Consider the following 22,213-nt stretch of genomic DNA (forward strand, 5'->3'; position numbering starts at 1 on the left):
TAATCCTTGGGAAAATGACCTTTGAAAAGAAACAGGATTCTTTAAGGATAATAATGAAATATCTGGAAGATTATTTACTTGAAACCAACCATTTGATATATCATTTATAACCATTACTGGGAAGGGGTGGGAAGTACTATCCCACTTTGTCTTAACCAGCAAACCCTAGAACATATGTGGAATTTTTTCCTCATTAGAACATATTACTTGACAAATATCAATTAAGTGTTTCATGTAAATATGAACCTGAGCTAGAAAATGTGAAAAATGCAAATGTAACACATATTTGCACCTGATAACCTTCTAGTGGGAAAGAGACACACTTAAAATATGTATATATTTATACTAGAGTTTAGAAGTATCCTAAGAGTCAGACAGTAAACTGTGAGAGAAATGGAGTCCAGTTGAGGAGATGTTATGCGCTCCATTCAGGGGCTATTTTATAAGGTGGGAAAATGCCTATGTCAGTTAAGGCAGCCTTGGACTAAAGGACAAACAAAGCAGAAAACTTTTAGGATGTATATTCAGAATTCTCCTAATTTGCTTGGAGTCTAGACAAAGTAAACTGAGGACAAGAAAACACGAAGAAGCTAAAAAAGCAAAATCTTTGAACACTGAATCAAAATATCTCAATTTTATTTTTTTATTTTTGATGTTTTTATTATTGTTATTTCTATAAATAATAGTGGGGCTCATTTTTGACATAGTCGCACATGTATGGAAGATACTTTCTGTGCCTAGTATTTCCTCCCTCCTTCCCCGTCTGCCCCATCCCATCATTTACTCCACTGGCTTTTCCTGCATTCATTTATTGTTCTTGCAAATTGGTGCTTTAAGGGTACACACAAAGGTGGAGTTCACCAGGGTACATCCATGCACACAACATAATATGCCATTCTAACTGGAATGAGATAAAAATCTCAATGTAGTTTTCATTTTAATTTCCCTGATTGCTAGGGATGTTGAACATTTTTTCATACATTTGTTGTCCATTTGTATTTCTTCAGTTGAGAAATGTCTTCTGTCCATTTTTTGATTGGATTTTTTGCACAAAAGTCATCTCAAAGTGGATCAAAGACCTATGAATTAGACCAGAAACTTTGTAACTGCTAGATAAACTTTATTTTATAGACTGTGGATGTCATTGAATATTTTGAGTAAGAAAGCAATCTAATCACAATTATTCTAAGGTTAGCAATTATACTCTGAAATATAGAGGACTGAATAAAGTATAGGATCAATGGTAAGAAGAGGAGGCAATGAACTCCTAAACTAGAATATTTCATTTTTGGATTTCTTTTTTACATATGGATTTTATATTATTTTATTAAAATGAAGTCTTTTTTATTGGTTGTCTTTATTCTAAACTAGAGTCAACAATTCTTTTCTTTTTTATTTCAGATTTTTCATTATTCATATACTGCTTCATATGTGATTTACAACATACACACAAGGTAAGTTCTTTGAGTTTCTGATTTTCCTAAGCAAATATTCAGCTTAATTGTTGGTGTAGATGTCCACTTGTTCACGTAAAAATATTCACATATTTTCAAGGGAAGTTTGGGAGCTAAATCCTCCAGAAGTAGAGGACTCCGTCTTGCAATATGCAGCCTGGGGTGTCCAAGGGCAGCAGCTGGTAAGAAGAGGCATCGGTATGCACCGAGCCCTATCAATCATTGCTCTATGAAACATGTTTACAGATATCATTTCCTTGTAATATAATCATCCTGTTTCTCTAAACTTCTTTATATCTTTTGAGTATTTTAGCTTAAGAATGATACTAGTATTATTCAACAATTAATTTATAAACAAAAAGGTTTTTCACCTATTGTATAACTAAACCTAGAAGATGTTCAAGGATATTAGGGCCTAGTCCTGGGCAATTTCTATTACCTAATATTGTCAATTTTTATGCAAAACTCAAAGGATTATTTATTTTTAAAACTTTATTCCAAAATTTATAAAAATTGTCTAATATTCTTTGAGAGGTATTTTTTTCACCAACTGCATTTTAAATATAACAAACTTAAAAGATAATTAGTGATATAAAAAGAAGCTTAAATAAAATAATATTCCTACACATGTCTTATGGTGCCCATGTAAAGAATTTCCCAAGGGAACACTGGTCACAGAATAGTCTGGTTACTTATATGGTACATGCATGCTCAAATGTACTAAGCATTACCAAATTGATTTGTAAATTGTCCAAGTGTGTTTATATCTGTCAGCACCCATAAGAGTTCTCTTTTCTCCATATCCTTAACAATACCTATTTTATCAGATTTTTTAATATTTGTAACTTTATATTTAAATGTTAATATTTGTTACTTTATAATATACCCAATTTAAAATGTATTTGCTTCTTCTATTTGGATGTTAGTGTTTCTGTTTTGTTTTCTAATGTAAACACTAAAGTCTATAGAATACTCCCTATGTTTAATCTTTATTTAAAACATTTGATTGCAATAGTATCTAAATAAGATCTAATTGTAGTAATTTTGAATATCTAGTATTTTTAAGAATTTATTACTGAAATTTTTTAATTTACAAAAATATGAAATTGGTGCTAAAGCTAATTTTTAGTGTTCAGAAATGTCTTTATAATATTGACTTTGAAATTGATGAGACTTGCTTTATGGTTTGGTAGAGGTTATTATACATGTTTCCCATAATTTTCCCATAATTTTATGCTTAAGAAATGCATAAATGAAATATGTATGCATTTCTTAAGCATAGTTTTCTTTATGTACCTATTAGACCAATCTTTATAATTATTCTTCTAGAACTTTTATTTCCTTAGCAATGGTGGTGGATATGTGATTTTTTTTCTTTCTTTAGGGTTCTGTCAATTTTGTATTATTTAATTTCAGCTAATCTTTTATTAAGAGGGAGAGAGTTTTAACCTGACAAATAATCACAGTGAAATTACATTCTTGATACTTTAATCAATATGTATTTAGCCTATTTATCTTAGTAATTTAGTAATTATTGTAGAGAGATACTATGGATTGAACCCAGTGAGGAGCTTTAACCATTGAAATATACCCCAATCTTTTTTAATTTTATCTTTAGACAAGCTCTCACTAAATTGTTCAAGCTGCCCTTAAACTTATGATTATCCTGTTTCAGCCTCGCATGTTGCTGGGATTACAGGAGTGCACCACTGCATGGGGCTATCTTTGGTGATTCTGATTGCACAACCCTTACTCAAGCTGTTATAAGAATCCTTTAATGGAGTTTCTAGATTTTTTTAAAAAATTAGAATTGCTACATACACTACAATTGGGTGGTTGTTATTTATTTCTTATTTTCTGTGGGTCTTGATTTATAAAGAGCAATATGTAAACCATCATATCATCATAATTGTTTTGAAAATATAACCATTTCACTTAATAAGGCATACATAATTTTTATTCTATTTTATAAATTAAAAAAATGTTTTCTTAAGCTTATTGGCAAAATAGGGAAGTGGGGCAATACATTTCTTATCACAAGAGGGGCATAGAATGATATACTGTTATTATTTAATGCTTATTTTCATTGGAAAATATTCTGGATCCTGAAATAATCTGAAAGTACCTAAGCCTCAGATGTGGTCTCTCTGAGTGTTTAGTCACATAACCTTGGGTAAGTTATTTTTCCTCTTGGTAGCCAATCTGCATCCGCAGTAAAATGAGATCATTTGAAATATTATACTAGTCTAATTTGATAAAGTTCAAAAAAATTTTATAGTCATTGGTTAAAAAACATGGCAGAATATGCAAGATTGGAAGTGAATTGAGGAGTAATGTACTATAACATTTTTGTTCATTTTTCAAAGTTATAGCTTATACTCTGAATATTAGATTAGTGTTTGATATAGGAAATAGTTTTGACCTAGAGACTTTTCATTTTTTCTTGGTGGAGACATTCCTTTAATGTTTAATCTTAGTGTTAAATAGAATATTAAAATTAACACCTACTTATAATGTAAAAAAGAATCAATCATAAAATAAATTATGGCTATCCCTGGTATTAAATTTGCCCCATATTTAATATATTTGTATGTGCTTAGACCAAAGGAACATTTAAAAATTGTAGCTCCTTTAAAATATTGAAAAATGCATATATACAGTTTATAGACATTATATTTGAAGTCATTTCAAAGTTTATGGTTGTGTTTTATAAAAAAAATCTACAGAAATCCTGTATTCACTATCATTTCAACACTAAATGAATGCATAGTTGAATAAATAATTATGAATAAACGTCAATGATATAAAATGAAAACATAAACACAATGGTTTTGATACTATATAGTATAGGTCATGTTTGCCTTTATCATTTGTATATACATTTAGAGAAAATTGAAAAGAATATATTCAATATACATCTGGAGGACTCTCTCTCAAGTCTGTACATCATAATATTCCTGCAAAGTGTCATTAGAGGTCATAGCAGTTCAACTAGATGTGATGATGCATATTTGATTCAGAGAAGTCAGGCAATCAGTGTGTTCTGGGACAGTGGTGAGTGGGACATACAATATAGGTAGGAGCTCTCATTCTACCAGCCTTACTCTATCTAGTTCTATGAACAGTAGAGCCGACCCATTGGGCCAGGCAAATTCAAAGTTAAAAAAATTCCAGAACCCAGAAACCAATACAATTTCACTTTCCTATTAATAGAGAGTCCTTTGGAAATATTTAAAACTTTAGCTAGATTTAAATGACTTTTATTCTCCAAGCCTGAGAGAAACACACACCTATGCCAAAATAGTTGCATTATTAGTGATTGTTTTTGATTCTGTATGTTTTTATATATTCAAGAAAACTACAGAAAGTGCTGAAAATACAAAAACTCTAGGTCTTTCCATAATATTGCAAGTAAATGGATTTTGACTTCAGTGATTGCTAGCTATCAAAATTGAGAATTCCTTAATCTTTAAAGTTGAGATGATAGCCTTACTTTACTAATAATTTTTGGAAGGTTAATGTATTCTTGTAGATCTAAAACACTAAATATATATTTTTTAAATTTTTTCTTTTCATGTATTTTAAAAAAAACTATATGAATTTTAATAGCTTAGGAAATTTTAGTGTCATGTATTGAGGAGTAACAAACCTTAGTTCTTTGTAACTTTATAATGACATTTGCAAAATCCTTTGGGAAACTTGGGGAAGAAATCAGTGTTTATCAGGGCTTTATTTTGTGTGCATACAAACATGAATTTAATAAAGTAAAACATGTATCTTTATAAATTGCCAATGATATATTTCATGTGAGTATGATGGGCTTTGTCAATATTCATAGTCACCAAAAAACACAGTATGATTTTATTAGAGATGAGTCACTACAATACTTTAAACAGTTTCACATTAAATAAATTGAAGAGTTCTATAGTGTTTGCTAACTAGAGATAATTAATTTCTTATTCTTAATTTTCAGTTTCTACTCTTAACTTTCTATTAAAAAGATCCTAGTGGTAAGAAATCCTGGTGGTAAGAGAAGAATTGTGAAGGATTCACATAATTTCTGATTTAAAAAAAGGCTTAAGTAAGAATTCAAATGACTTAATAGAATTTCCTGTGAAATGTAAAGGAAAGCAATTTTGATGGGGTATATTAAGTGGGGCAAAATAATCTGAAGAAATATGAAAAAACATGCATTATTCAGAGAAGATAGTAAGTAGACACATTAGCTGTAGCAAATGTTTTATAAAAAGAAATGTTTTGGGAGAGGATACTAGTCAGATGTGGAGTAGAAGTACCAGAAATCTGTCTCCCCTGCTAGGTAGCATTTATACCAGTAGACACATTATTATTGAAGTCTCTAGAATCTATTTGAAGTTTCCAACTTCCATGCAAAGGCTTGAATGTAATTTGTAGTTAATTTCAGTTTATTTCTGATCTCAGCTCAGCACTTGCTATATTTTACCAACCCTGTCTTGTGGCAGCTGTTCCTGAGATACCCAGCTCCTGGAAACCAGGGTTGACAACAAGGTTCATACAATCCAAATACTGGACATTTGTGTTCTTTGTGTTCACTTAAGATAGAATTACAGACACAGGTCCAAGCACCCATTTTCTCAATCTCTTCACCACCATTACTGCATGCCCATCTTCTCTTCCCCTCTTCAATTTCCACTTTTTCCCATTTTAGAAGCCATTTATTAAGTAGGTTGGCAATCAAAAGCAACTCAATATATGAGAAAATATAGAGAAAAACTGGAAAAAAAACACTGGAAAATATGAGAAAGTCACTGTGCATGCATAAGGAAAGATAAGATCTGAGAAAACCTTAAGTTCATACTGAGGATAATTTTTTGCATGTGTAAAGCCTGCAATAAATAAACAAATAAGTAAATACAAATAAAATAAAAATAGCAGCAAACCATGGGTAAAAAGTATCTGATTTCTGTAGATATTAAATTGTAAAATCAAATGTCCATTTCTCTGTAAAAAGTCTCAAAGAATAAGCAACTGGGAAATACAATCTTAGGGAAAAAAAATGACAAAATTGCTAATTGAGATCAGGTTTTAGACCTACTAAATGAAGACTAAAATTGTCATCTTAAAGATATCCAAAGTAACAGAAGGTGTGGAGACACCAGAAAGCATGATTAACAAGATATAAATGTCAATGAAAAGATAAAGAGCCTAGGAGATAACCAAAGGCAAATTGTAAAGGCAAAAATGCAATAATGGAAATGAAAAATTCACTAGAAGAATGCAGGACTTATTTGAGCAGGCATAAAAATCAGTGAATTTACAATAAGATATTTGAAACCACTGAGTCTCAGAAGCCTAATAAAAAAAAGAGTATAGAAAAACGTATAGAATCTAGATGAACGTGGTGGTGCACTCCTGTAATTCCAGCACCTTGGGAGGCTAAGGCATGGGGATCACAAGTTCAAAGACAGCCTCAACAAAAGTGAGACACTAAGCAACTCAGTGAGACCCTGTCTCTAAATAAAATACAAAATAGGGCTGGAGATGTGGCTCAGTGGTCAAGCCCCCCTGAGTTCAATCCTGGTACCACCCCCTCCCCCAAAATGTATAGAATCTTAGGGATGGCGAAAAGTAAGCATCAAAAATATGCATTATGAGAGTGTCAGAAGCAAAAGAGAGAGAAAGAATCATAGAGATGATTTGAAGAAATAATGGCCAAATATTCCTAAATTTTATTAAAGACAAAAATTAAATATTGGAGAAGCTCAACAACTTCAGATAAGATGAACTCAGAGAAACACAACAAGTACATTATAATCAAACTGTCAAAAGTCAAAGTAACAGGAAAGTAACATATATATAGAAGAGATTCAAAACTGGAAGACAGATTAAGGCATTCACAGATAAGTAAAACTAGTGGAAGTAACCACCAGATCTGACATTCAAGAATTGCTAAAGGGAGTACGTCACAATCAACTCCACTATTATGTATAACTACAGTGCAGTAATAAAATAATAGTTGCTAAAGGGAATCCAATTTGTTTAAATGAAAGGACACTAGACAGTAACTCAAAGCAATATAAATACGTGAACAATTATAAAAGCTAATAATGTTATTAAAACAAATATTTGTAACTACATTTTTGTTCTCTATATGATTTAAGAAGTTAATACATTAAAAGTTCTTCACCTAAATGTCATTATTCTTTTAGCACTGGTTTTGTAACTCTACATTTTATTTTTGCCAATATTTAAGAGATTAATGCACTAAAAACTAATTATTGATATTTTGGGACAGAGCATAAAAATGCATAGCTTTGTTATATCAATAACTGAAATAAGTGGGCAGAGCTCTAAATCAGTATAGTTTTGCATGTTATTGAAGTTAATCTGATGTAAATTAAAGTTAGTTATAACTTTAGGGCATTATATGTAATCATCAAGGTAACAGCAAAGAAAATAGTAATAGGATATACATAAAAGGATATGAGAAAGAAATTAAAATATTCCACCAAACTTAAAAGTATACTAATGTAGAAAGTTAGGGTCAAAGCCTATAGGGTATATAGGAGAGAAATAGAAAAATGTAAGTAGCTTAAATTCTCTAGCCACCAATAATATAGAGATTGGCAAATTGGATTTAAAAAAGTAAGAATTTACTTTGAAGGAGTTACTCAAACACACCACTAGGTTGGGAGTGAAAGGATAAAAAAATAGATTTCATGGAAGTAGTAACTAAAACAGAGCAATAGAGTGATCCATGTTAGACTGAAACTTCTGAAACGGTTAACACCAAATAAAAATAGAATTTAAATCAAGAAAGGTTACAAGAGACAAATTATACATTAATCAACAAAGTGAGAAGTTATAACAATTGAAAATGTTTCTATGTCAACAATGGGTCACTAAAGTATATGAAACAAAAGTTATATAATAAAAGACAAAATTTAATACTTCTATAAAATATTTGGTGATGATTTCAATACCTTATTCTCAACAAGTAGAACAAACAGATAGAAAATAAGGTGAAAAATTACAAACTTTTTTTTTTTTTTTTATTGTTTTTTTTATAGACAAATAAGCCTTTATTTTTTCTTTTTCTTTTTTAAAATTTTAATTTGTCATATATGACAACAGAATGCATTACAATTCATATTACATATATAGAGTGCAATTTTTCATATCTCTGGTTGTACACAAACTAGAATCATATCCTTCGTGTCTTCATACATGTACTTAGGGTGAAAAATTACAAACTTAACCCAATAAACCAGACAGATCTAGCATGTGTGCACAGAACATTCTACCTGACATCATTGCACTCATTTTTCTTAAGTGCATACTGGATATTCTCCAGGACTAACTATATTTTATGATACATATTAAGTTGCAGTATATTTTAAAAGACAAGTTTTATACAAAGGATTTTCTCTGATCACACCAGGATAAAGTCGGAAATCAACAATAGAAAGCAAAATGGAAATTCACAAAATTTTGGAAATTAAATAAAACTCTCTCAAACAATTGATTAAAGAAAAAAAGTCACAGGGAAATTTAGAAAATACTTAGAGATTAATGAAAGTTAAAGAATTGTATACCCCAATTTATTGAATACAGTAAAATGAGTGCTAAAAGGGAGATAATTATAAATGCTTAGTGTTACAAAAGGACTTGTGCCTTGTCCCTCCCAAATTCAAATGCTGAAGATGACTGTTGGTGCATTGGAGATAGAGGTTTTAGGAGGTATTTAAGGTTAAATGTAATCATAATCCATAGGTATTGAGGTATTATAAGAAATGAAAAGAGCTTTCATTATGTTTTTCTCTTGCTTTTACTCTTGTGTTTCTCTACATACTCAGAGGAAACAAGAGGTGAAGACAAAGCAACTTCTGAACACCAATCAGAAAGTCTTCATCAGAAACTCAAATGTGTTGACCTTGATCATGGACTTTTCAACCTCCAGACTCTGGGAAGAAATAAAAAGTGTGTGTGTGTGTGTGTGTGTGAGAGAGAGAGAGAGAGAGAGAGAGACAGAGAGAGACAGAGAGAGACAGAGAGAGACAGAGAGAGACAGAGAGAGACAGAATGAATCAGAAGAAAACAACTGATTTTATAAAAGTAAAATACATTGTAAGTACTATAAGCACTTATACACAAATGAATTTGGTAATAAATGGAATAAACAAATTTCTATAAACACAAAACCCACCCAAGTGAAATTACATAAAAGTAAAAAATCTGAATATACCTATTACAACTATGTATATTTAATTAGTAATAAAAATCTAATTAAAAAGCACAAAGACATCAAGACACAAAGACTCGACTGGTATGTACTGTTAAACATTTAAAGTACTAACACAAATTCTCTTCAAGCTTTTACAAAACATTAAATAGGAAGGAACTCATTCTATAATGCCATCATTACCCTGATATCAATGCCAGACAGAAATTTCACAATATAGGAAAACTACATATCAATACCACTTATGTACATATAAAGTTTCTCCCTAAAACTAATGGGTTAGATAATACAAGAAAATTTAGAGGTAAATAATGAGGTTTTGAGAGCCTTAACTTAAGTCAGTTCATTAATTCACTTGAATTAATTTACTGGGTGGTCATTGTAGGCAGGTAGGGTGTGCCTGTAGGAAGTAGGTCACTCAGGTTTGCCTTTGAGATGTCTATATTTTCTCCCTGACAAGCAGAGCTCTCTCTTTGCTTCCTGTTTGGTAATTTCCTAAGCTGCTTTCCTTCTCTACAACCCTCCACCCATATGTTCTACCTCACTTTGAGCCCAGAGCAATAGAGTGATCCATGTTAGACTGAAACTTCTGAAACGGTGAACACCAAATAAACTTTTTCTCCCTTAAAATTGTCCTTGTTAGGTCATTCAATCACATCAAGAAAAAAGCTGACTAAAATACCTTATATATCTTGATGTAAAAATTCTCAAGAAAGCCTAGCAAAACATATTTAACAGTTTATTAAAAGGATGATACAACATGATCAAGTGGGATGTATGCCCCAAATTCAAGCACAGTTCCACCCATGAAAACTGATGGATGTAATATGCCATAATAATGGAATGGAGGGAAAAAAAACATATACTACCTAAATTGATACAATTGATAAAATTCAACAATCTTGCAGGATGAGAATATTCAACAAACTGGGATCATAAGGAAATACCTCAGATAAATAAAATCCATACGTTAAAAAACTCCATAAGGATCATCATTATCAGAAGTGAAGAACAGAAAGCTTTTCCTCTGAGATTAGAAATATAGAAAGAATGATTTCTTTTGGCAGTTGTATTCCCCATAGTACTGGGAAAAGCCTAGCAGAAGAAATTAAACAAAAAAAATGAAATAAAAGGCATCTGACTGAAGTGAAAGAAATAAAATTATCTCTGATTTTGATCTTCTAGAGAAATCTAAAGATTTCACATATCCTAAAACATTTAGAACTACTAAATACATTCAGCAAAGAAGCAAAATAAAAAGTCAACACAGATAAATCAGTGGCCAGTGTATGCACTAACAATAAGGAATTTGAAATGGATGTTAATAAAACAATTACATTCATGATGCATAAAAAAATAAAATACTTCAAACAAGTTGGTCAGACTTTTACACTGAAAACTAATAGATGTTTTCTGAGAGAAATTGTAAGAGTCAAATTAGAAGGCATCCAATTGTCATGGAGTAGAAAAGTTTAACATAGCTATGATTTTAAGGTTACTCACTGCAATGTATAGATTTACTGCAAAATGATATTTTTTGCACAAATAGAAAAGACCATCCTAAAATTCATTAAAAAAATCTTAAGGGACTTCAAGTAACTAAAAGTTATTCCTGAAACATGAAATATTGGAAAAATCACATAGGCCAATGGAATAAACTTGAAAGTAAGAAATAAACTCTCATATCTATGATTTTCAACAAGGGTGCCAGGAACTTAATCAAGATTCAGAGAACAATCTTTTTAACACATGGTACTACGAAAAATGAATATCCACATACAAAAGAATGAAGCCTTATCTAACACCACATAAAAAATCTAAACCGGACCAATATCTTAGTGGAAGTTGTAAAACTATGAAATAGCTAAAGAAAACATGGTGTAAAAGCTTCAAGATATTGGAAGAAATAAATGAAAAAAAAATCATTTGTCAACAATAACTTGGCCATTATACCAAAGACCCAAGCATTAAAAAATTAAATATCATGAAAATTTAAAAAGGAAAACTTTTGTGTATTATAAATACTGTCAACATTAGCATTCCCATATCAGAGAAAATATTTAGCCTTTGTTTTGGGAGGATTGGCTTATTTCTCTTAGCACAATATTCTCCAGCTCCATCCACTTACCATTCTTCTTTAAAGTGGACCAATATTCCATCATATATATGTGCCACATTTTTTTTATCCATTCATCTGTTGAAGGGCACTTACGTTGGTTCCATAGTTTAGGTATTATGAATTGAGCTGTTATAAACATTGATGTGACTGAATCACTGGAATTTTGCTGATTTTTAAGTCCTTTGGTCATAAACCAAGAAATGGGATAGCTGGGTCAAATGGTGGTTCCATACCAAGTTTGATGAGGAATCACCATACCACTTTCCAGAATTGCTACACCAATCTCTAGTTCCATCAGCAAAGTATGAGTGTACATTTTTCCCCACATCCTTGACAACATTTATTGTTGTTTGTATTCTTGGTAATTGCATTCTATGTGGGGTGAGATGAGAGTAGTTTTGATTTGCATTTCTGTAATTGCTAAAGATGGTAAACACTTTTTCATATATTTGTTTATCAATTGTATTTCTTCTTCTATGAAGTATCTGTTCAGATCCTTAGACTATTTATTGATTGGGTTGTTTTATTTATTTATTTATTTGTTTTGGTGTTAAGTTTTTTGAGTTCTTTATAAATCCTGGAGATTAATGCCCTACCTGAGGTGCATGTGGTAAAGATTTTTTCCCATTCTGTATGATCTCTCTTCATAATGCAGTGGTCAGGGGGTAGCTAGGGAGGAGTAGAGTAACTTTAGATTAGGTAGAGGGGACTGAAAGGAAGGGAGGTGGTATGGGGGTAGGAATTATAGTAGAATGAATCAGACATTATTACTTTATGTACATGTGTAACTGTATGTACATATGTAACCAGTGAGATTCTACATCATGTATACCAGAAGAATGAAAAATTATACCCCATTATATATGATGTATCGATGTGCATTTTACACTCATGTATAATTAAAAATAATTTAAAGAATTTTAAAAATACTATCAACAGAATGAAAAGACAATCTATGGTATAGGAGAAAAATATTTTCAAATCTTACCTCTGAAAAATTACTTTTGAAGACATATGAGAAGTTTTTAAAATTTAATAAATATTAGCAAATAACCTGATTCATATACGGCAGTTGATTTATATGGGCTTTACTACAAAGATGACATATCAATAGTCAATAATTTATAAATAAATCAATATTGCTAAACATTAGGAAAATGCATATCAGAATCAAATGACATACCACCTCTCTCTGATTAAAATGGTTACAATATATTTTTTAAAAACCTGAAAATAACAATTGCTGGTAAGGACACAGAGAAGTAGGAACACTTGTTAAGTATTGGTAGAAATGTATGATGCTATGGAATCAAATTTGTAGTTCATTACAAAATTAAAATAAGGGGCTAGGACATAGCTCAGTTGGTAGAGTGCTTGCTTTGCATGCACAAGGCCCTGGGTTCAATCCCCAGCACTAGAAAAAATCAAAACAAAAGAACAAAATTAAAATAAATTTATCATTTTATTCAGCAACTCTAAATCTAGGTATTAATCCCCCAAAGCTGAAATTAAGATTTGAAAGACATATGTACACTTTTATGTTCATTATAATGTCATTCTCATTAGCCAACTTATGGAAAGAATCTACGTGTCTATAAACAGATAAATAGGAAAAATGTGCTACATGCATAATGTGGAATATTATTGAACTTAAAAAAACATAACTATGCAATATATAACAAGGCTGATGAAACCTATGCTTACATGGTAATAAGTGTAAGAATGCAATAAAGACAAAGACTGTCTCATTCACATATATGAAGGAGGAGGGCAGTCCTAGAGACAGAAAGCAGAGAGTCTCCAGAGCCTGTGAGCAGGGGTAAGTGGGGAGTTCCTGTTTATTGGCTATGGAGTTTGATTCCTAACATGAAAGGGTTCATGCTGGAAATGGGATGGACTATATAAAGTGCATTCATATTCACATGAATCGTACACTTATATGTGGGAAATTTTAGGTGCATTTTATAGTCTAATAAAATGGTAAACAAGAGCTAGGTTAGAGTACTAGAGAAAGAAAAGATGCCAGTGGATCTGAGGAGGGAGCTCAGAGACCCATTCACACAGAGAGACTTGACATGTGATAGAAGGGTAGGGCAACCGGCAAGAAAACAGAAACCAAACAATAGGCTTAGATAAGTGCTTATCAGGATGGGAAAAAGAGAAAATTGGGTTGCTACATTACATCACTTTCATTACATCACTTACAAAAGGTACACTGCAGATGGATTAAAGACCTAGATAAAATATAGGTTTAATATTCAGGAAGAGAAGGAAGGCCTTCCATGACCATCAGCTAGAGAAATTTCTCAGAAAACACATAAAAAGGACACACCCATCAAAAACAGGTTCTTGCCGTCATGTCTATTAAAATCAAAAACCTCTTATTTAAAAAGCAATGCCATTAGCAAAATTAAAAGACGAGTCAGACTGGTTGAAGACATTTTCAATATATGTGTGTCTACATGTGTGTATATACACATTTATAAACATATGCATGTATAATGTATAATTTCAATAAATCAATAAAAGCATGTCTACTCTTTAAAACTCAAGAAAATGGACAAAATATGAGTCGGAGTTTCAGAGTAGAATAAATCATAATGGAGAAAAAAGACTCCCACCAAAACTCACCCTTTCTATGGATTATAATTTTCAGAAATTAACATTTCCAATAGGTCAACCTCGCCAATGAAAAAAGATAATCTTAAACCCATATGTATTTTTCATTTTATTCATATGAAAGTCAAAATGGGGAAAACTATAGAGACAGGAAGGACATTAGTGGTTACCTAGAGCTGGAGGAGTGGGCATATAAAGGGATGATAGCTGAAGGGTACAGTGTGTGTTTTTGAGTTAATGAAAATAGGATTAAATAGACTGGTAGTATTTGCACAAATCTGTGAATATACTAAACATCATCACATATACACTTTATTATTTATTTATTTTAATGCCTTATTCGTGAATTGTAGTTATACATAATAATGAGGTTCATTTTGGCATATTTAGCTCATTTCAGTGCATAGTAATCCTCTCTTGTGCAATTTCCTCTCTCTCACTGATCCCCTTCCTCTACTCTTTCTTCTATTTATTTATTCATTTTAATTGGAGCTTTATAGTTATAAAGTGAAATGCATTGTGGTACATTCATATGTACCCTTAGCATAATTTTGTCAACTTCGCCTCCCAGTCCTTCATCTTTCCCTCGCCTCCTCCCTCTCCCAAACTCTCCATTTTAATGGATGACTTCTGTGGTGTGAATTGTCTACTAGTGAAAGTGTTTGCTTTTTGAAGAAATGGTAAACCTAAAGCAGGAAAAACATGTTAGCATTCATTTGAAAAGACTTCTAGCTTTACAGAGTGCCCTTTTCTTTTTTAAAATGTAATTTAGTATTACAAAAATTAAAATCGCTTATTATAGAACATTTAAAAATACATATCATAAAAAAGATGGAAGGATTTGCATATCAGATAAAGGGGTTTGAGCTTGAGAAGGGAAAACATTTTACTGATTAAAATGTATCTAGAATCAGGAAACCACAGCTCAAACCAAATTTGTGTGTGTATATGTGTGTGTGTGTGTGTGTGTGTGTGTGTGTGTGTGTGTGTGATGCCAGGAACATTTGTAGAGATTTATTTTAAGAAATTAACTCATGTAGTGTTGTGTCTGGCAATTCCCATATTCTGGAGTCAACCAGCAAATCGCAAATTCCAGTAACAGTTGATGTTGCAGTCTTGAGTTAGAAATCTATCATGCATGCTGGCAGTCAAGAAACATAGGCAGAATTTCCTGAAGTGGCATTCATTCTTTTATAGAAATTCTAATATCTTACTCTAAAGAGCTTCCTCTAATAGGGTACAGCCCACCTACATTCTTGGAAATAATCTTTGATATTTAAGTCAACAGATTTTAAAAGTTAACGCTGGTAATGAAATTCCTTCACAGAAACTTCTTCACTAATGTTTACTGAACTAGACCTAGTTAAACTGACATATCAAATTAAACATTTATAATAACAAGGTAAATGATAGGTATTTTTTGTTTCCACCTATTATCTTCTATTAATTACTCACTTAATTTATAGTCTGCAAACGTTTCACCTAAATATTTTAGTAATTTATTTTCTAGCATCTTCTCTCCTTCGTAGTCACTTTAATTCTTCTATTACCTGAAGAGATATGTGTTGAAAACGCATAAACTTAAGATAACCCCAGTAGATTACAAAAGTTCATTGAAGTGACACAATGCCATTGATGTGACCAACATGACATATCATCTGACTTCTTCCACTCCATTACAGAACACACATTTTTCTCTACCTGAATTAAACTCTGTGTAACTGCTGGACAGAGACACTTGGTTCCTCTGTCCCTGACTTTTCCCTTTTGTACACCTAGTCTTTTTTACTTTTTTTCTTTCTTTTCCCTCAGAACACTTTGCAAACACTTTCTCTTGCTCTCGTCTGATCATTTATTCCAAGCCTTACTCCATGGTATGTGAATTGCTTGCTTTCAACATTCCTCTATTTTATCTCAAATTATTCAATTTTAATACTACTTATTGACATTGGTATCTTCCACCACTTACCTGTGGGGAACTGGTAGACTATAGAATATGCTAAATATTTTTCTTTCCTTCTATTTTTCTTCCTTTTTTCTCCTCTTCCTTTCCTTTTTCATAAAGCTTACTTAACCTCAAGGCAAAATGTAGGTTTAAAAAATTTCTCCAGTACTGAGAAATTAGTGGAAGGCTGATTATTGTTCCCATGCATGATGGAAAACCAAAGAAGATTTTGAGGATGGTATAATGTATAAGGAAAGAAAAGATCATATATGAAAAAACAGATCTAATAGAGGAATTCATGAGAGACTAGAAGCAGTTGTATCTAGTGTCAAGGACTTAGATGTAGAGACCATTATTATAACTGAGAACTGAAATGGTAAATAATGATATATTTAAGAGAAAAATGAAACAAACGTATAATGAGATCTAAAATTAATTGCTGTATAGATATAAAAATTGTCTTATAAATAATCATTCATACAAATGAAACCATGAAAATACTAAAGAAGTAAGCAATTATATCACAGAAATTTTTCCAAACTTTTTCCAAAAGTAATCTCTTTGAGATGTCTTTTTTGATACTGGCAATGCTTTTGGGGACAAAATAAAATAATAAACCCATCCTTCTAATGGCTTAAAGTTTTATGCAGTGTTTTATTTATCAAAATCTAGATGTTTGGGGAAATCATTTTTTCACATTCATTACCTACATTTTTGAAAATTATAGTGTTTGGGTAATTTTCCAAATATATATTTTAAAAAAACAAACTCCATCATCTACAGTTTTACTATTACTAGAGGCTTAACTTAAAATTTATCAAAACTGCAGCTAATTAGAAATGGCTTGGTGTCTCAAGGAGATTTTAAATTTCTGTGATATAATTGCTTACTTTGTCATTAATAGAAATTTGAAACTGGTCTACCCAGGTATATGTATAAGGTAATACTTTTTTCAAATATGTTTTTGAAATCTCATATTTTCTAATAATAATCAATATGCTTCTCCTCATATTCCATTAAATATCCACGTTTAGCTGGGCACAATGGCACACACCTGTAATCCCATTGCTCAGGGGGCTGAGGCAGGAGGATCCTGAATTCAAAGCCAGTCTTAGGAACACTGAGGAGTTAAACAACTTACTGAGACCCTGTCTCCAAATCAAGTACAAAATTAGCTAGGGAATGTGGCTAAGTGGTCATGTGCCCCTGAGTTCAATTCCTGCTATGCCCCCCAACCCCCCAAAAAATCTATGCTTTTTTATGTTAAAGTGGTTAGTTCTTATTAAGATGCATTCAAGAAATAAATAGTAAACAATCACAAGACAAAGAGACACAGTGCTAGAGTCATTTTCACTTTGAGATGAAAGTCTTGTAATTTGGCTCCTAACACACCAAAATATAATAGAAATTGATAAGGAAAGAGGCCAGTGAGAGTCCAGTTCTAATTCTAGTCAGTTCCTCACTGCACTATGAATGGAATGGTGCTCATTACCAGCTAGTACACCATGCAGAAAAAAACCCTAGGGAAAGAAGCCAGAACCCTTTCACCATTCATATCTGCAGTGATTGGCATGATGAATATGGTGAGATTGGACTACTGGTTTGTTGGTTCCTTAGGTTGCTTTTAGTTTCCCACATTCCTCTTCATTTTGGAAGTACTTGAAAACAAGTTACCTACTGATTTTATCTGGAACCAAAGCTAATCTTTTTAGTTACAAGAAATAAAAGCAATAACCCTTACCACATCCTAGGATTAGCCACACCTAAAGTCTAATGTTCTCACTTCAAATTTAAGAAGCTCAGGTTATTTCTTTACTCAATATTTAGGCCAGAAATATTTATGAACTATAATTCAATAACTGGGTTTAATAAGAAACACATATATACATCCAAAAAAATCCTAAAATTTTCTCAATCTTCTTGACTGATAAATTTGCTGTATATTCAGGTATATGTTTATATTAATGTAAGGCATATATAAATACGACAGGAAGTACATTCTCATATGAGTAAAATGCTATAACATTGATTGGTTTTGTGTGGGAAAAAAATGTGCAATTGCAATACACAATTTGAAAGGAAATTAATTTGAATTGCTGTACGAAAATCGCACACCCATCAGGCAAGCACTTCCATAAACTCTTTAATGTCTTCTTAGCTAAATAGCATGTTTGTGACTTTTCCACTGAAATTCAGAGATCTTAAAAAGAATATGAAATGCTGCTCCTTAATAAGCACAGATTTCACACTTGATTTTTCCACTTCAGCGACACGTACATCAATGTAAAGAGACAACCGGACATTCTGAATGCCACTAATTGGAGCTGTGTTTTTCTCAAATTGTTTGTGCTGGCCCTCGTAGAAGTCACTTGAGAAGTGTGTGTTGAGTTGACTTTGCTGACTGCTTTGGATTCTAGATTCTCTGAAGGCAGGGACTGAAGCTCTGTAATCCTCCCAGCATGTGAAAATATATAATGAACTGTGGAGATAGCAGGCAAAATGATTCCACTGACAGTAATTAGAGATGCTGCTCAGAGAAGATGGTCAAAGCCTGTGCCAGCATGTGAAGTGGAAGGTACTGAACTGCTGAAGTCCCTAGAGAAGGGTAAAACACTGAGAGGCTTATCAGAAAGAAAGAAAAAGAATGTTGGGGGGTGCGGGGAGAGAGAGGGGGGAAGGAAGGGAGAGAATGAGGGGGCAAAGAGAGGAAAGGAGAGGAGAGGAGCTTGAAAAGAAGGAAAAAAAGCCTCACAAATCTACTGTATGGTATTTGAGAACACTTTTTCCCCCTCTACTATGCATGTTAAATTTTATTTAACACTTCATAAAAATCAAAAGGAAATCAGTACTCTGTGAAATAGAGTACCAATGTTAATTATAGGATGGCTAATCTTTACCTATCTCTTTTTTGGATGGAAAAGGTAGTCTTTAACCCAATCAAACATTTCCATAGGTTTACACAACATGTACAATGAATTTTTATAGAGGTTCAAACCAAGTGTTCAGATTATTTCTTTGGAATATAGAAGCACAATCCAATCTGCATTCCAGGTACTCTGACTATAGAGAATTAGCAATGAGAATTCTGAGTTTTGAGAGCACTTAGAACAAGAAGCGACCTATAAGCTGAATTTGAAGTTAGATACCGGTGTCATATTTGTATCTTTGTGGACTACTCAAATATGAAAAGAAATGAACCCAGGGCTTCACACATTATAAGTCAGTGCTCTACTGCTGAGCTGCATTCCTGGCCCCTCTTGTGTTACTGTTTTTAACAACCGAAAACTAAAATTTAGGGATCACTTCCAAATGCGAGAGGATAGAAATAAACAAATGAATCATCAGTGTAAAACATGTCAGCTAATTTGTGCTGGGAATAATAACAGTTGCTCACTACATTCCCCTTAATTTGTATTTAAGCAAATTTTGAGTTATTTAGAAATAAGGAGGTAAATGCAAAAACATATTTTCCTTGTTGGTTAGATTTTTACTGTAAATAGCAATTTTTGTGGCACATCTAATTTCATGATGCCCCCCAACATAAAATTAAATAGTAAATTGTACAGTAAAGACCATAGAGATTGCAAGACTGTGGATAGCGGTAATCAGGTCATACACAATTCAATGCACTCAACACTTTGGACAGTTCCGGCTAAGTAAACCACCTGAATGGAATAGTGATGCAGATAATATGCAGTGGAAGTTCCTAAACATTAGCCTCTTTCCGTTTCACTGGAGATTTTGCATATCTGTTATCATTGACTCCTCAGGATTGTCCTACAGTGGTGATAAGAGTGATGTCATCAGCAGTCTAAACAAAAACTTGAGAAGAATAATATTATAATGACACCTTTTGTAAGAAGTGAACCACTTTACACAATCCCTGGGGTAAAAATAAAAGAAAAAAAATAATACCTATAATTAGGAAGCATTTAGTGTTTTAGTGATTTGCTGTGTTTTGTTAAGTGGCATGCAACTCCCTGAGGAACTGTGTTCTGCAGTACTGTCAGGATTCTTCACGTCAGAAATAACTCCAGATATCACTTTGATGATGTGATACAGCAAAGAACTATAAAAATGTGAAAAGAAAGTCCACTAATAAGGTTATCATAATAAGCCACATCTGAAGAAGTGATTTCTAAGGAAGATAGAGTAAAATAGTCTCAGAGCTAGGGAAGGATTGAGAGCAAATATACTTTGTAGTGGAAAAACATAAAGATATAGACAAACTGAAAAATCTTAGTTGAGAATTTAAAAATTTCTTGTACAGTAAAAGATGCAATAAGTAGGAAAATAAGTAAGAATATAAAATATTTGATCAATATAGCCAACTTGATCTGCATGATGTTTATTGAAACCTATACTTAGCAATTACAGAATACAGGGCACTTTTAAGAGCACACACCAGACCTTAATACATGTTTCATCAATATGAAAATATTGCAACAATACAGAATATACTCTTTGACCACAAAGGAATCAAAATGTAAATTTAATAAAGCATGAATTTTATATACACACAATTTTTATTCAATTAAGAATATACCAAATAATAACACAGGTTGACCTAAAAATTTGAAATATGAATTTATCCTGTAGATATGTTGCTCCTCTGCCTAAAGATGTGCAAAAAGACAAATCATTGCAAAATTTTTATAATTTTAAAACAGAAGAAAACAATTTAAGTAATCATTGTGATCCTGGTAAAAATAAATTGTAGAGCAAATATACTTTGTAGTAAATTTGTTTTTTTAAGTAAAATAGTAAATATATGAATTTATTTTACTTAAAAACCAAACCAAACAAGAAATCCTGGCAGATTTATTTGTTTCTGATGTGCTTTAGAATGAAACTAGAACTAAGAAATTATATTAAAAATTGGTACCCAAATCTGATTTTTTTTCAAAATAATCTTAATAACTGTATTTTATGTCTCAACATAGAACTGGAACATGGGCAGGAAGATATTTAGGACTAGATGTTCATTGAAGAGAAACAAATCTCATATACCTATTTCTTTGATTTCTCCTGTGTTATCCAAATTCATATTCTCCCAAAAGAACTTTCTTCTGGAAAAAAATTACCATCTTCAAGCCAGGTACATGGCTGTTATATAAAGTCATTGGAAACATAAAGACATTTATCTACTGATAATTCAGATTTTAAGTTGATTCTTAGAACTAGAATTACACTCAGATTTAAGCCTTTATCACTTTTTTGAAATTGTGACTTTTTTTCTGATAACAAGAAATTCAATTGGAAAAAATTGAAGAAAAATATTATACATGAAATATGATAAATTATGTGCTGGAAAACAAATAATATTCTAATTCAGAGCTGTCACCAATTAAAAGAATCTTGACCAAATTTGAAAAAATGGTTTCTCAACCCTGATATTGGAGAGTATTTGCTAACATTCTAACCTTCATGCAAATTTAGCTAAAATAACTGAATAAAGTATTATTTTTAACGAAAGCAAAACAATTCCCTAAGGTCTGGGCAACTATACAAAACAAGGCAAATTTTGGAAGGGAGTAAAATCGACAAGTAAGTGATTGACAGTATATGAGTTTTTCCTTCTATGTTTTTTTTTCTTTTTTGCTTTGATTTTATCCTAAGGACAACTATAGCTGAGGCAGAAACAGGGTTATGAAAAGCTGATTCTCAGACAGGGAAACCCAATGTCTCTCCAGGAAAAATGAGCCGTTCAAGCTCTGAGTAGCTGACCATGAGGCAGCACAGAAATGTGTCTATTCTTTCATATATTTACTATTTTATATCCATATATACATAAGATATTAAGAAGAACACAATGGTTACTTTTATACATGCTGAATATCTAAAATTAAAAAAAA

At 31.9% G+C, this 22,213-nt stretch overlaps 1 protein-coding gene across 4 annotated transcripts in view; it reads left to right on the forward strand.

Moving 5' to 3' along the window:
* The window catches only part of Dpp10 (dipeptidyl peptidase like 10), a 1,268,842-nt gene that overhangs the window by 1,127,662 nt on the left and 118,967 nt on the right, over positions 1 to 22,213 (forward strand). For all 4 annotated transcript variants that reach the window (XM_040294095.2, XM_078017228.1, XM_005315927.4 and 1 more), the window contains exons 6-7: positions 1,402 to 1,454; positions 1,555 to 1,636. In XM_040294095.2, the coding sequence (XP_040150029.1) occupies positions 1,402 to 1,454; positions 1,555 to 1,636 (135 nt within the window). The remainder of the gene's footprint in view (positions 1 to 1,401; positions 1,455 to 1,554; positions 1,637 to 22,213) is intronic.

Source organism: Ictidomys tridecemlineatus, chromosome 7, assembly GCF_052094955.1.
Source record: "Ictidomys tridecemlineatus isolate mIctTri1 chromosome 7, mIctTri1.hap1, whole genome shotgun sequence".
NCBI lineage: Eukaryota > Metazoa > Chordata > Mammalia > Rodentia > Sciuridae > Ictidomys > Ictidomys tridecemlineatus.